This window comes from Apis laboriosa, unplaced genomic scaffold, assembly GCF_014066325.1.
Source record: "Apis laboriosa isolate Shangri-la unplaced genomic scaffold, ASM1406632v1 scaffold12_cov154, whole genome shotgun sequence".
Classification (NCBI taxonomy): Eukaryota; Metazoa; Arthropoda; class Insecta; order Hymenoptera; family Apidae; genus Apis; species Apis laboriosa.
In genome coordinates this window covers 723,455-736,074 of record NW_025221207.1, presented here as the reverse complement: position 1 = coordinate 736,074, position 12,620 = coordinate 723,455, and the positions used below count along the sequence as shown (strand labels likewise).

The window sequence follows — 12,620 nt, the reverse complement described above, 5'->3', positions numbered from 1 at the left end:
GAGATCAGATGAAAGGGACAAGCTATGAAACTGGTTTATAAAACTGGGTATATATGTACATGAATACATATGTAAAATAATACGCAGATGTTCGTATTACATGTGCACATAATCTGAAAGAGGCAAGAATAGAACAGGATGTCGGTCGATACATTCAGTCAAATGCAGACCGGGTGTTTCCTAACGTTTTTAATCTGCTTTCTCAGGCACATGAAAAATTCCGGAACAATACTTTCTATAACTGCATACAGATTTAATATACAGTAATTATCTTGTTTTAATTAATTTGGATGGGACTGGATGGGAACTGAATCTAATCAGACAATAAAGAGGGATATATATATATAATCCAATTAAAAAAATAAAATTTAAATTAAAATTTAAATTCAATTAAAAAAATAAAATTTAATTAGATTAGGTTAAGTTAGATATTTTGTAATTTTTAAAATACTCATTATAATTTGATAAAATTTGATTTAATTTGGATCATCGCGGATTGAATATTGTGAATTTAATGTTGTTTATGCAATCACTAGGTCATCGAATATATTTAGAAATCAATATAACTATAGCTAAGGATCAACGTCTTTATATGGCTTGATACAGTTTGTAGTATTTCTAAATCTTGTTTTTAGAGATCTGCGTTTTTAAATTATGTTTATCAAACGTTATGATCTAGTGAATGATCTAGTTTTCTATCAAACATAAAGATTGTACGTGATTATGTATTTACAAATTTGAATAAGTTTTATTTCTATTACTAAAAAAAATGATTAAAAATAGTTTAATAAAGAAAAAAAATTAATTAAAAATAGAGAAAATAATTTTTTTTCGATTTTTATAAAATTGCTGTTTTAATAAATTGAATTTGTTTTTTAATATATATATATCATAATTAATTCAATTTGGATTATATCATAATTAATTCAATATGATTAGATTAATAAAATTCTAAAAACCTTTATGAAGTATGTCATTATTAATTCGAATTATTATTACATTATTATTATTACAATAATTTTTAAGTTGTGATGCGATATTCTAATATCTATTACAATCATTATATTTTAATTATATGTATCATAAGTACATTGCTTGGATTAGTTCGTTTAATAGATTAGTTTAATAGATTATCAATGAAAATACTGAAATTATTGAAAAAATAGAATAGTTTTAAATAGAATTTGCTTTTGTTTTACTAAAAATATTTCATTATTATAAACATTATTATTATCTAGAAAATTATCTAACTTCAATTGATTTTAATTATAATTAAAAATGTAATTTAATTTTAATTAAATATATTTTTTGTTTACAAACAAATAAATTTTTAAATTAGTAATAGAGAATTTTTATAAAATAATTTAAATATATATCATTTCCTTATATATTTTTATATTATTAATAAATATAAAATAATTAAAATCATTGTATATTATTTCATATGCATATTTATATATATATTATATGAAATAGATAATATGAAAGTCATATTTATATAATTAGATAAAGAAGTATATATTATATAATCAGATAGAATGTATAATTAATATGAAATTTGTTCTAGAACAAAGAAAAAAAAAATATAACATGAAATAAATGAGATACAAAGGTGCGTGCCATCTTGTAGCGTGCAGCGACATCCGTGGTGGCGTCATTAACTATTTTGAATATCATGGAAACAGAGATGGAAGACTATTATTGACTATCGATAATGTATTATCATACCTTAACGATCATTAAACAGTTTCTCCATTTATCCTAAACTTTCTTCGAGATTTTCCTCTTTTTTATTTCTTTTTTCACTATAATTTGTGTTATCATTAATTGCTTTTAATTCTATAAATTCGAGACAATTGTCATGTTCATTCTGTTCATTCTGTTCATTCTCTTTCTTCTCCGCAAAAAGATATACATAAATATACGTTCCAAGAAAGGCTCCAGCACACGGCCCAAACCAGTAAATCTGGATAAAATTTTTATAGAAAAAGAAAAAAATCATTATCGTTACGTAATCTAATCACAGTAGATAAATATTTACACTACTCTTTTCTTTAAATCTATTAGGTAACATCTCAAAACCGATAAGGTTAATAAGAGAAACGTAAAGTACGGAAACTTGTTTCTTATCACATTCGATGAAGGTTAAGCTTGAAGATATAGAGATTATATGAAATATAATATGAAGACTTAGAAAGACTTATATAAATCTCTAAAATAAATTATGTTTATAGAATTAAGCTCACCCATTGATTCGTCCAATTCCCGTTCCAAAAAGCTGGGCCAAAAGTACGCGCAGGATTCATACTACAACCGGTGTAAGGACTCTAAAAAAAAAACATATTTCCTACTTTTCTTCTAATTATGCTGATTTTTCAGGCAATTATATATTTTTAATTCAAATTGTGTACCGCTGCAAGTGAAACTCCAACAACGGAGAAACCGAATCTGATCGCTGTAGAATCTGTGGTGTGGGCGCATCTTGGATCCCAAGTGGCGCATGCTGCGCAAAGTATAAAGGATGTGCAAAGAATCTCGATTATAATAGCCTGCGTGATACTGATTCCAGGATGCACAACGGTTACGCAATGTCCAATTGTCGCGTTTGAACGTCCATCGTTGAACAATTCGGCTGGAGTTATCGTCTGTTCCATTAAAATTTCAATTAAACGTTTAATATAATATCTAACACATTTATATTAATGACATATTTGTGATCGATTTATCATAAAATTCTGACGTCAAACACACGTAAGTGATAATTTTTCATTTTCTAACCACATAAAATATTTTAATTGTAAATATTAAAGAATAACTAATTAATGTAATATTTAATTTTTCTATTTAGTGCATTTTATATGTTCATAGGCGAAAAAGTGTCGCATATCCAATTACAAGGATAAGTAACAAAGTGCATAACATAATGAATTAAAAATTTGTACCATTAATAATCCATATCCAATAGTTGCTCCAATGAATTGCGCGATTGCGTAAAGGATTCCTGTAGGGATAGTTTTAATTCCTAGAATAACCGCTCCTATCGTGACAGCGGGGTTTAAATGTGCACCACTTATGTGTCCCAACATCTGTGTTAATAAAAATTTTCTATTGCGATATATTATTACGATAACATATAATGAGAATATCATAATCTGTCATTTTTTTTTTTTAAATCTGATATATATTTACCATAATCAGAAGATTGACAGTCATACCAAACGCCATGGACGTTTGTAATGGCGGCGGTAATATCGGCCCCATCGTCCCAATAGAACCCATACAACCAACGAACAGGAGAATCCCAGTACCTATCACCTCGGCTATAAACATAGTCATTGTGCCCTTTTCCATCGTCCATGCCGATTCTGAAAACATAAAACGTTTAAATTTTTTCGTTATGTCCCAAATAACTATAAAATGTCTATAAATGTCACTCATTTTGGAAATTTTTACTTTGATTGTCGCTCTCCATGGTGCACCGGTAAAGCTTTAACTAACAGCTACCGTAACGGTACTGTAATCAATACTCGAATTACGACAATACTAATCATTGATGACTATCGTGCTTTCGCAACACAGTTAAAAAGAAATTGTCTTATCGATGAGTGTCAATGATAATTGCATTCTTCGTCGAATCAGTGCTCGATTGAAAATTGCAGTTCAAGAGGATTAACTAACAAGAAATTTTATGTTTCTATTTATCAAGGTTATATAAAAGTTACAATATTGCTCGTGGCAAAATGACTCATAAGTTACGTTAGCTTATGTCGAAATAAAGCATTACTGCCCCTATCCTGCAGACAACTTTCCTGCCTGCAAGAAGAAACATAAAAAAACATAAATTGATCAAATTGTTGAGAAAATGTTGCAACAAAATCGCACGGACACTATAAGAAAATGATCAAAATATGGGCAAACTTCGAAACGCGATTTATTTATGCAAGGTAGTGTACGATCTTGCTTCAAAATGGACAGTAAATCGTAGCTTGTACTGCACTTCCGGCCAATAAGTATTTCATTTGATGCCTGATAATATAGTTCACGCGTAATAAATTGTTCGAATCTTTGAATTTTCTTTTTTTCCGAAAAAAAATTTCCCATTAAGTTTTCACGAGATAATAACAGCTTGCTTGCTGACCACTTTCCACGCAAGCGCCAATGGCCGTCCAACGCCATTCGCTTTTCACAGTCGTTCGCAATCGCTCAAAGAGTTTTTTATCGAGCAGATTTTCGACCGTGTACAGGAGAATCAGAAAATCGTGTTATCGAACGATATGGGCGAGGAAATGGAAAACACCACGAATTATCGTAACATTCATTACAAATCGGACGCAGAATACACAGTACACGTCGCCAAGACATTATTGACACTGATCGGAATCTGGCCTAGGAGGAACACGTTCATAGATAACGTAAAATTTTACGTTCAGATAGGAATTGTCTTTTTTCTTATGTGTTTCCTCTTACTACCACACGTGATTTACACTTACTTCGATTGCGAAAATTTGACCAAATACATGAAAGTGATTGCCGCACAGATTTTCAGCCTTTTGGCGATCATTAAATTTTGGACGATTATAATCAACAGAGAGGAGATCCGATTTTGCTTGATGGAGATGGAGATACAATACAGAGACGTGGAATGCGAAGAGGATCGGTTGGTAATGATGAACACTGCGAAAATCGGCCGATTCTTCACAATCGTTTATTTGAGCCTTAGTTATACAGGCGCTTTGCCCTATCACATCATTTTGCCCCTGATATCGGAAAGGATCGTCAAGGAGGACAATACCACTCAGATACCATTGCCTTATTTGAGCGATTACGTTTTCTTCGTAATCGAGGACTCGCCGATTTACGAGATGACTTTCGTATTGCAAATATTCATCAGCAGTATTATTTTGTCTACGAATTGTGGGACTTACAGCTTGATCGCCTCTATAACGATGCACTGCTGCGGTCTGTTCGAGGTTACCAATAGAAAGATCGAGACGCTTTGCAAGTGGGATAATCGGGATTTGCATGATCGTGTCATTGACATCGTTCAATCTCACCTGAAAGCAATCGAGTAAGTATATTATGTTGTATATAATATTTGACTAAATAAATATAACATTATGTTTATTAGTTTAATAGATATAGTTTGTTCAGCCATTTGTTTAATTTTATGTAATAATTTTTTTATAAAATTTTTTATAAATACTTATCGTTTTTATGTTTATACATGATCCTCCTATTGTTTTTTTTTTTAAATTTTATATCACCAGGACTCTGCTTTTTCACGTTATGCGTCTGATAGATTATTTGTCGATTGGCTATTGATTTTTATAGTTGTATGTTTTTATTTCGTGATGAAAAATCAATTTTAGATACTCTGCACGGGTTGGAGAATCACTGAGCATCGTATTTTTATCGGAAATGCTTGGCTGCACCATCATAATATGTTTCTTAGAATTTGGTGTAATTATGGTATAACAAAAATAATATTTAATTAAAAAGTAAAAAAAAAGAAAAGAAGTGAATCAATAAAATCAAAAATATTTTTAGGAATTAGAAGATCACAAAACATTGAGCACAGTCACGTATTTTGTTTTAATGACATCGATTTTCGTAAATGTATTCATAATATCGTTTATTGGTGATCGTCTTAAACAAGAGGTATATTTTCTCATACAATTATTCTTGTCTCGAATAAATTTGTTAATTTTTATTTTTCTCGAAATATCGTTTCATATATCGAAAAGAGTGAGAGAATAAGAGAAACATCATATTTCATACCATGGTACGATTTTCCAACGAAAGTGGCGAAAAATATAAAGACAATCATACTTAGAGGCAGTCGACCATCAAGTCTGTCTGGGGCCAAAATATTGGATCTTTCGCTTCAAGCATTTTGCGATGTAAATCCTCATATATATTATTATATTTTTCATTTATTGTTGTAAAAATTCTTGAAAATGAAAAAATTATTGTAGGTTTGCAAAACTTCGGCAGCCTACTTTAATTTTCTGCGTGCAATGACGGTATAAAAATTCACGCAAAAGGGATTCCAAAGGTTTTGAAAAAGTTGATAAATGAATGAAATGATTAAGAGTAAGTATAAATGTAATGCACATAATATAATTGTTTAAAATTACTTTGAGTAGAGAAAAATAAGGAAATGTTTTGAGAATGGTAATAAATGTCTTGCTTATCTCTCTTTCATTTTTATCACTATTTTCATTTTATTGAAACGTAATTATCTACATAACTTGTCATATTTATCGTATCTTTTTTGGATACTGCAGTTCTTTTATTCATTTTCGAAAAAAAAAAGAAAAATAACTAGTAAAATAATTAGTAATTCTGTAAAGTTATACAATAAATATTGAACAATTGAATTATTATCAAATTTCAACTGAGCTCTTTTAAATATTTAAATCTCTTAATAAATATTGATCCTATAAATATTTCAATGTATATTTTTTCAAAAAATTGTTTCGTTAAAATTCCAATTAAGTTTTTAATATAATATCTAACATAGTTCGTTACATTGTGACATTTATGTAACGTATTCAGTTTATCACAAAAGACTGATATCAAATACAACATGTAACGTGTGATAATTTCTCACTTTTTAATCACACAATAATTTACACAAAATATTTTTACTATAGGTTAATACAAATATTACATAATAGGTAATAATTTTCCTATTATTTAATATTGTATAATATATATAATTATTAATATTTAATATATTTTATATATGCATAAATAAAAAAGTAATAATTCAGAATGTAGAAATTTGGACAAGCAGAAATAAAGTGCAAAGATTATTTTTATATTGTATTATCGTAACATATAATAATTTTATGTAAAAAAAAATCGTACCTTTTATAGTTCATATCGAATAGTAACGTCGATGGTTTTCGCAAATGATACTTTGTAATGATGCTTTTAATTCCTTACGTAGATAATCTATTTTACGTAATAAAATGTGCACTACGTGTCCCATCTGTGGTAATATTCTATCATTACAATAAATATAAACATGTCAATGACAATATTACAATTTGCTTTTTGTGATTTATTTATTTTTCAAAATGTGACGTGTACTTATCAAAGAAAACCAATAAGAGGAAACACAAAAGAAAAGTAAGAAAGAAATTGGTCAAATTACACACAAAAAAAGAAAAAAAATAGCATGGATATTATAGAAAATGATGAAAATACGAGAAAACTTTGAACCACGATTTATTCATGCGGAAAAATGTACGATCTTACCTCAAAATGGACATAAATCGCAATATGTGCACTACAACTTCCGTAGCAATAAGTATTTCGTCTCATAACAATACAGTTCGTATCGTATTGAATAAATTGCTCGAATCTTTGAATCTTCTTTCGAAAATTTTTCTATTAAATTTTCATGAGACGGTAACAACTTGTCCGTCGATCCAGCTTTCCACGCAAGCGCCAATGGCCATCATACGCCATTGCTTCTTACAGTCGTTCTCAATCGTTCAAAGAGTTTTCTACCGTGGATTGGAAAAACTCTTTATTATCAGATGATATGAGCGTAAAAACGAGAAACATAAGGAATTATCGTAACATTCATTACAGATCGGACGCTGAGTATACGGTACGGGTGGCTAAAATATTATTGACAATGGTCGGAATCTGGCCAAGAAGGAACACGTTTTCAAATAATGTTAAATTTTACGTTCAGATAACAATCGTTTTTTTTCTCATGTGTTTCCTCTTATTACCACACGTGATCTATACTTACTTTGATTGCGAAAATCTGACCAAATATATGAAGGTGATAGCCGCCCAGGTTTTCAGCCTTTTGGCGATCATCAAGATCTGGACGATTCTGATTAACAGAAATGAGATCAGATTTTGCTTGATGGAGATGGAGATACAGTACAGAGACGTAGAATGCGAAGAAGATCGGTTGGTAATGATGAATACTGCGAAAATCGGTCGAATCTTCACAATCGTGTATCTGTTCCTCGGTTACGGAGGTGCCTTGCCCTATCACATTATTTTACCCTTGATATCAGAGAGAATCGTCAAAGCGGATAACAGTACTCAGATACCTTTGCCATATTTGAGCGATTATGTTTTCTTCGTCATCGAAGACTCGCCAACTTACGAGATAACCTTTGTCGTGCAAATGTTCACCAGCTTTCTAATAATGTCCTTGAATTATGGGATCTACAGCTTAATCGCTTCTATAACGATGCATTGCTGCGGTCTGTTCGAGGTCACCAACAGAAGGATCGAGACGATTTTAAAAAACCGAGATTTGCGTGGTCGCATCGTTGATATTATTCAATCTCACCTGAAAGCAATCGAGTAAGATTATATTATATTACACGTGTTTGATGTTTGCTTTTATCTATTTAACAATGGTTTATTTATCTATTTTGTGTAATTGAATTTTTTATATAAATTTTATATATGTATTCTTATTATTTTTACGTCTATACGTAACTCTCCTTTTTTCTGAATAAAAACCTCTGTCATCAGGATCCTGTTTTTATGGGCTCTGGTGATGTCATATATGTGAGGGAGAATTATGTCGCTTGGACATCAAATCTTTGGGATTGATTCTAAATTGTTTATTTAAAAATAAGATTTTTATAATTATAAATTTAAATTTTTATTCTCTCAATTTTATTGCATATACGAATAAATTTTAGATATTCTGCACTGGTTGGAAAATCATTGAGCATTGTATTTTTATCGGAAATGCTTGGCTGTACTATCATAATATGTTTCTTAGAATTTGGAGTGATTGTGGTATAACAGAAAATTATATATAATCAAAAAAAAAAAAAAAAAAAGAAGAAGAGGAAGAAAGAAATAAACGAATAAATATTTTTTAGGAATGGGAAGATCATAAAACATTCAGCATGGTAACATACTTTGTTTTAGTGACGTCAATGTTCGTAAATGTTTTCATATTATCATTCATTGGTGATCGTCTCAAACAAGAGGTATATTTTTTTATACAATTTTTTTATTTCGTATATTAAATTGTACTTTTTTAATAAGTCATTTTATGAATCAAAAAGAGTGAAAGAATAGGACAAACATCATATTTTCTACCATGGTACGATTTTCCGACAGAAGTAGCGAAAAATATAAGGATAATCATACTTAGAGCTAGTCGACCATCAAGCCTGTCTGGCGCTAAGATGTTAGATCTTTCGCTTCGAGTATTTTGTGATGTAAATTCCAATTTTTCTCATTATGTTATTTTCAACGTATTGTTGTAAAAATTCTTGAAAACGAAAAAATTATTGTAGGTTTTTAAAACTTCAGCAGCATATCTAAATTTTCTGCGAACAATGACAGTATAAAAATCAATGATAGGAAAAGAAAAATTTTCCAATGTTTTTTTTTTCAAAAAAGATGATAAATAAATAAAACTGATTAAGTAAGTATTAACATAGGATACATAATATAATTGTAATAAATTTTAATTACTTTGAATGATGAGAAATAAGAAAATGTTTTAAGAATGCTAATAAATGTTTTCAGCTTGTAACATTTTTTTATTGCATTTTCCTATTTTATTGAATCATAATTAGGAACATACCTATGTGTCTTATCGTAAATCTCTTTTTTAAAATTATTTTATAATTTATAATTATTCACTGGAAACTTTATCTTTGGAAACTTTAATGATATAAAAATAATGTTCTCTGCAATATAATCAAAGAAATATCACAACTCAAATATTATTAAATCTCACGATTGCTCAACACTTCATAAATAATTAAGTCTCTTATATATAATCGTACAAATATTACAATCAATGTTATATTTTTTCAAAAAATATTTTCAAATAGTAAAACAGATGTATATCATCTATGACCAGTAAACACAGGAAACTAATCTGGATTGTGCATGCAAGGTATAAGTTCATAATTTGCCATCGTTTTGCGCATCTGCTGATTCTTACATGAACCTAGACATATAATTCTAACATTGTTGAAATAACTGCCATTTCCATTCCATGCTAAATTCCATGCTAATATATTATATATTTTATAAACGCACGCGCAATGTAAAGAATGCAGTTATATCGCAGACATACAGTAATGTTCACGAACTTTCAACCATTGGAAAGAAATAATGGAAACGAAACATGCGGAAAAAGATCTGAAGCAAGCGTTCTACGCACAATTGTTCCTGAAGATAATTGGTGCTTGGCCAATCGCTATCGAATCTTCTTTGAGTTTGAAAATACAAAAATGGTTTATAATTTTTTTCTCCTTTTTCTTGCAAATATGTATCGTAGCTCCGTGCATTTTGGACGTGTTCCTGAAAGAGAAGAATGGAAGCAGAAGGATAAATCTGTTCATGCTGCTCATCAACACTTTAATTCAGATGTTCAAATACGTGATTACGCTGAACAGAGCGAACGAATTAAGGATAGCTATACACGAAATAAAAAAAGATTGGTTGACCGCCACGCCCGAAGATCGATTTGTCTTTGTCACGAATTCGAGGATTGGTCAACGAATGATGATAATAATGGCTGTCATCATGTATACCACTGGTGTCGGTTATCGAATGATTCTTCCACTTTTGAAAGGGAAAATTATTCTACCGAATAATGTTACCATAAGACTACTCCCCTGTCCAACTTACTTTACTTTTTTTAACGAATTAGTTAGTCCATACTACGAGATGATCTTTATGCTGCAACTTCTGGCTAGATTTTTCATTTATACAGTTTTCAATGGCACGGCCGGGATTTCCTTGATGCTCTCTCTTCATATGTGTAGTTTACTGAAGATTTTAACGAGGAAAATGGCCGATCTTACGGATGGATCGGTTATCAGCGAAAAAATTATGCAGCAAAGGATCGTGGATATCATTGAATATCAAACAAGGATCAAAAGGTAGACAAAAATTTGGAATCTAACATCGGCTGATTGAGAAATGATAAATGTCAAATGTGATATATATCGTGTTTTCATTACTCTCTTTCAGATTTTTGAATAACACAGAAATGATCACGCAATATTTTTGTTTTTATGATATCGGTTGTAGCACGTGTCTTATATGTTTCATAGGATACAGTATTATTGTGGTTTGTATATAGCGAACAAAGATGAAAAAGATAAAGAAAAATTGGAATATTTTTACGACAAACTAGTATCTTTTTTATTTCAGGAATGGGAAAATCGTAATATTACTAATATAGTGATTTATTTTTCGGGATTAGCAACTTCCACTCTTATGATATATATAATCTGTTATATCGGTCAACTTCTCCTTGACGAAGTATAAATTGCATTATGGTTATTTATTTTAACTCGAATTTGTCTTGAATATTCTTTTCAGAGCAATAATTTAGCACAAACATGCACTACTTTAAACTGGTATCGTTTTCCAAAAAAGAAGGCCCGGTATTTGATATTGATAATTATTATGTCCAATTATCCTATAAAATTGACAGCGGCTAAAGTGGTAGACGTATCTTTAACTACCTTCACCGATGTAAGTACGCAGAAAATTATTATATAAATTTTTATTTTCAAATTTCGTATATTTTGCGAAATATATTTTCTAGGTGATGAAGGCGGCAATGGGTTATTTAAATATGTTACGAGAAGTTATTTAATGTTACTGTTAACTTTCATGTTACCACTTTTAAAATATTATATGTTTTCAAATATAAAAATATTTTCGATCACAACGCATAAAAAACGATATTTTTGTTCGATCATATTTTTTTCAGATATATTTAAATTATTATTGCAAATTATATAAATCTATTAATCTTGCTTTGTATTAGATATTTTAAAAGCAGTAATTATAGCATTTTTTTCTTATATAAAGTTCTTTATAATTTTTTATATATTCACTGTAATCCTTTGAAACATGAAAATAAAATTTTCTGAAATATTATCAAATAAATATTACGATATCACAACTGAATTATTATCACTTAAATCTTCTTATTAATAATATAATACAAATAATATCTCAACTAATGTTATTTTTTTCAAAAAAATTGCACGTAAAAGAAATCTACCCGTGACTAGAGAACACGAAAAACTAACCTAGATTGCGCATGCAAGAGAGAATTCATAGTTTTCTGCGCATCTGTTGATTCCTACATAAACCTAAATGTATAATTTTTAATATTGTATTCGTAACATTATTGAAATAACTGCTATTCCATGCTAAATTCTAATAAATATTATATATTTTATATTATATTATATTATATATATTTTTTAAATAATATTAATAATATTAATATTTTATAAGTAATAAAATTATTATATATTTTTTAAACGCATGCGCAATGTAACTATTGCTTATTTTATCACAAACGTGCAGTAATATAATTATTTTTTTCAAATAATTATTTTTTCTCTTGTTATTATGAATAATTTATACTTATTTTTATTGCGAAATCGAACCACATACATAAGATGATATTTGCACAAATTTTCAGACTTTTGATCATTAAATCATAAATCGAAAGGAAATCCGATTTTGCTTGATAGAAATAAAGATATGGAATGCAAAAAAAATTAATTGGTAAGGAATATTAGTAATGAATATTGCAATTAATATCGTCCGATTCTTATATATTTGAGTCT

General features: G+C 29.2%; 3 protein-coding genes across 3 annotated transcripts; 2 read left to right on the top strand and 1 right to left on the bottom strand.

Annotated features, from left to right (window-relative positions):
• Positions 1 to 1,487: 1,487 nt before the first annotated feature.
• On the bottom strand, positions 1,488 to 3,610 carry LOC122720404 (aquaporin AQPAe.a-like). The gene is made up of 6 exons (XM_043947108.1): positions 3,454 to 3,610; positions 3,190 to 3,365; positions 2,943 to 3,086; positions 2,412 to 2,645; positions 2,247 to 2,327; positions 1,488 to 1,966 (listed from the first exon to the last, which is right to left on the bottom strand). Exons 1-6 carry the CDS (start codon positions 3,470 to 3,472, stop codon positions 1,757 to 1,759), a joined length of 864 nt encoding a protein of 287 aa, XP_043803043.1. The 5' UTR covers positions 3,473 to 3,610; the 3' UTR covers positions 1,488 to 1,756.
• Positions 3,611 to 3,750: 140 nt separating this feature from the next.
• Positions 3,751 to 11,629, top strand: LOC122720612. Its single transcript, XM_043947408.1, is given in 10 exon segments — positions 3,751 to 5,068; positions 5,370 to 5,469; positions 5,548 to 5,658; positions 5,745 to 5,900; positions 5,976 to 6,023; positions 7,712 to 8,240; positions 10,127 to 10,904; positions 10,996 to 11,095; positions 11,179 to 11,505; positions 11,579 to 11,629. Coding segments are annotated over 10 exon segments (2,994 nt in total). The 5' UTR covers positions 3,751 to 4,274.
• LOC122720403 (odorant receptor 30a-like) lies at positions 7,556 to 9,353 on the top strand. Its single transcript, XM_043947107.1, has 5 exons — positions 7,556 to 8,343; positions 8,691 to 8,790; positions 8,877 to 8,987; positions 9,066 to 9,221; positions 9,300 to 9,353. Exons 1-5 carry the CDS (start codon positions 7,556 to 7,558, stop codon positions 9,351 to 9,353), a joined length of 1,209 nt encoding a protein of 402 aa, XP_043803042.1.
• Positions 11,630 to 12,620: the final 991 nt, after the last annotated feature.

Coding starts and splice junctions, on each gene's coding strand:
- LOC122720403 (XM_043947107.1), top strand. CDS start 7,556: ATGAGCGTAAAAACGAGAAACATAAGGAATTATCGTAACATTCATTAC. Junction 8,988..9,065: donor GTGATCGTCTCAAACAAGAG/GTATATTTTTTT, acceptor TGAATCAAAAAG/AGTGAAAGAATAGGACAAAC. Junction 9,222..9,299: donor CGCTTCGAGTATTTTGTGAT/GTAAATTCCAAT, acceptor AAATTATTGTAG/GTTTTTAAAACTTCAGCAGC.
- LOC122720404 (XM_043947108.1), bottom strand. Junction 2,328..2,411: donor TTGGAGTTTCACTTGCAGCG/GTACACAATTTG, acceptor TTTTTTTTTTAG/AGTCCTTACACCGGTTGTAG. Junction 1,967..2,246: donor GGAATTGGACGAATCAATGG/GTGAGCTTAATT, acceptor AATTTTATCCAG/ATTTACTGGTTTGGGCCGTG.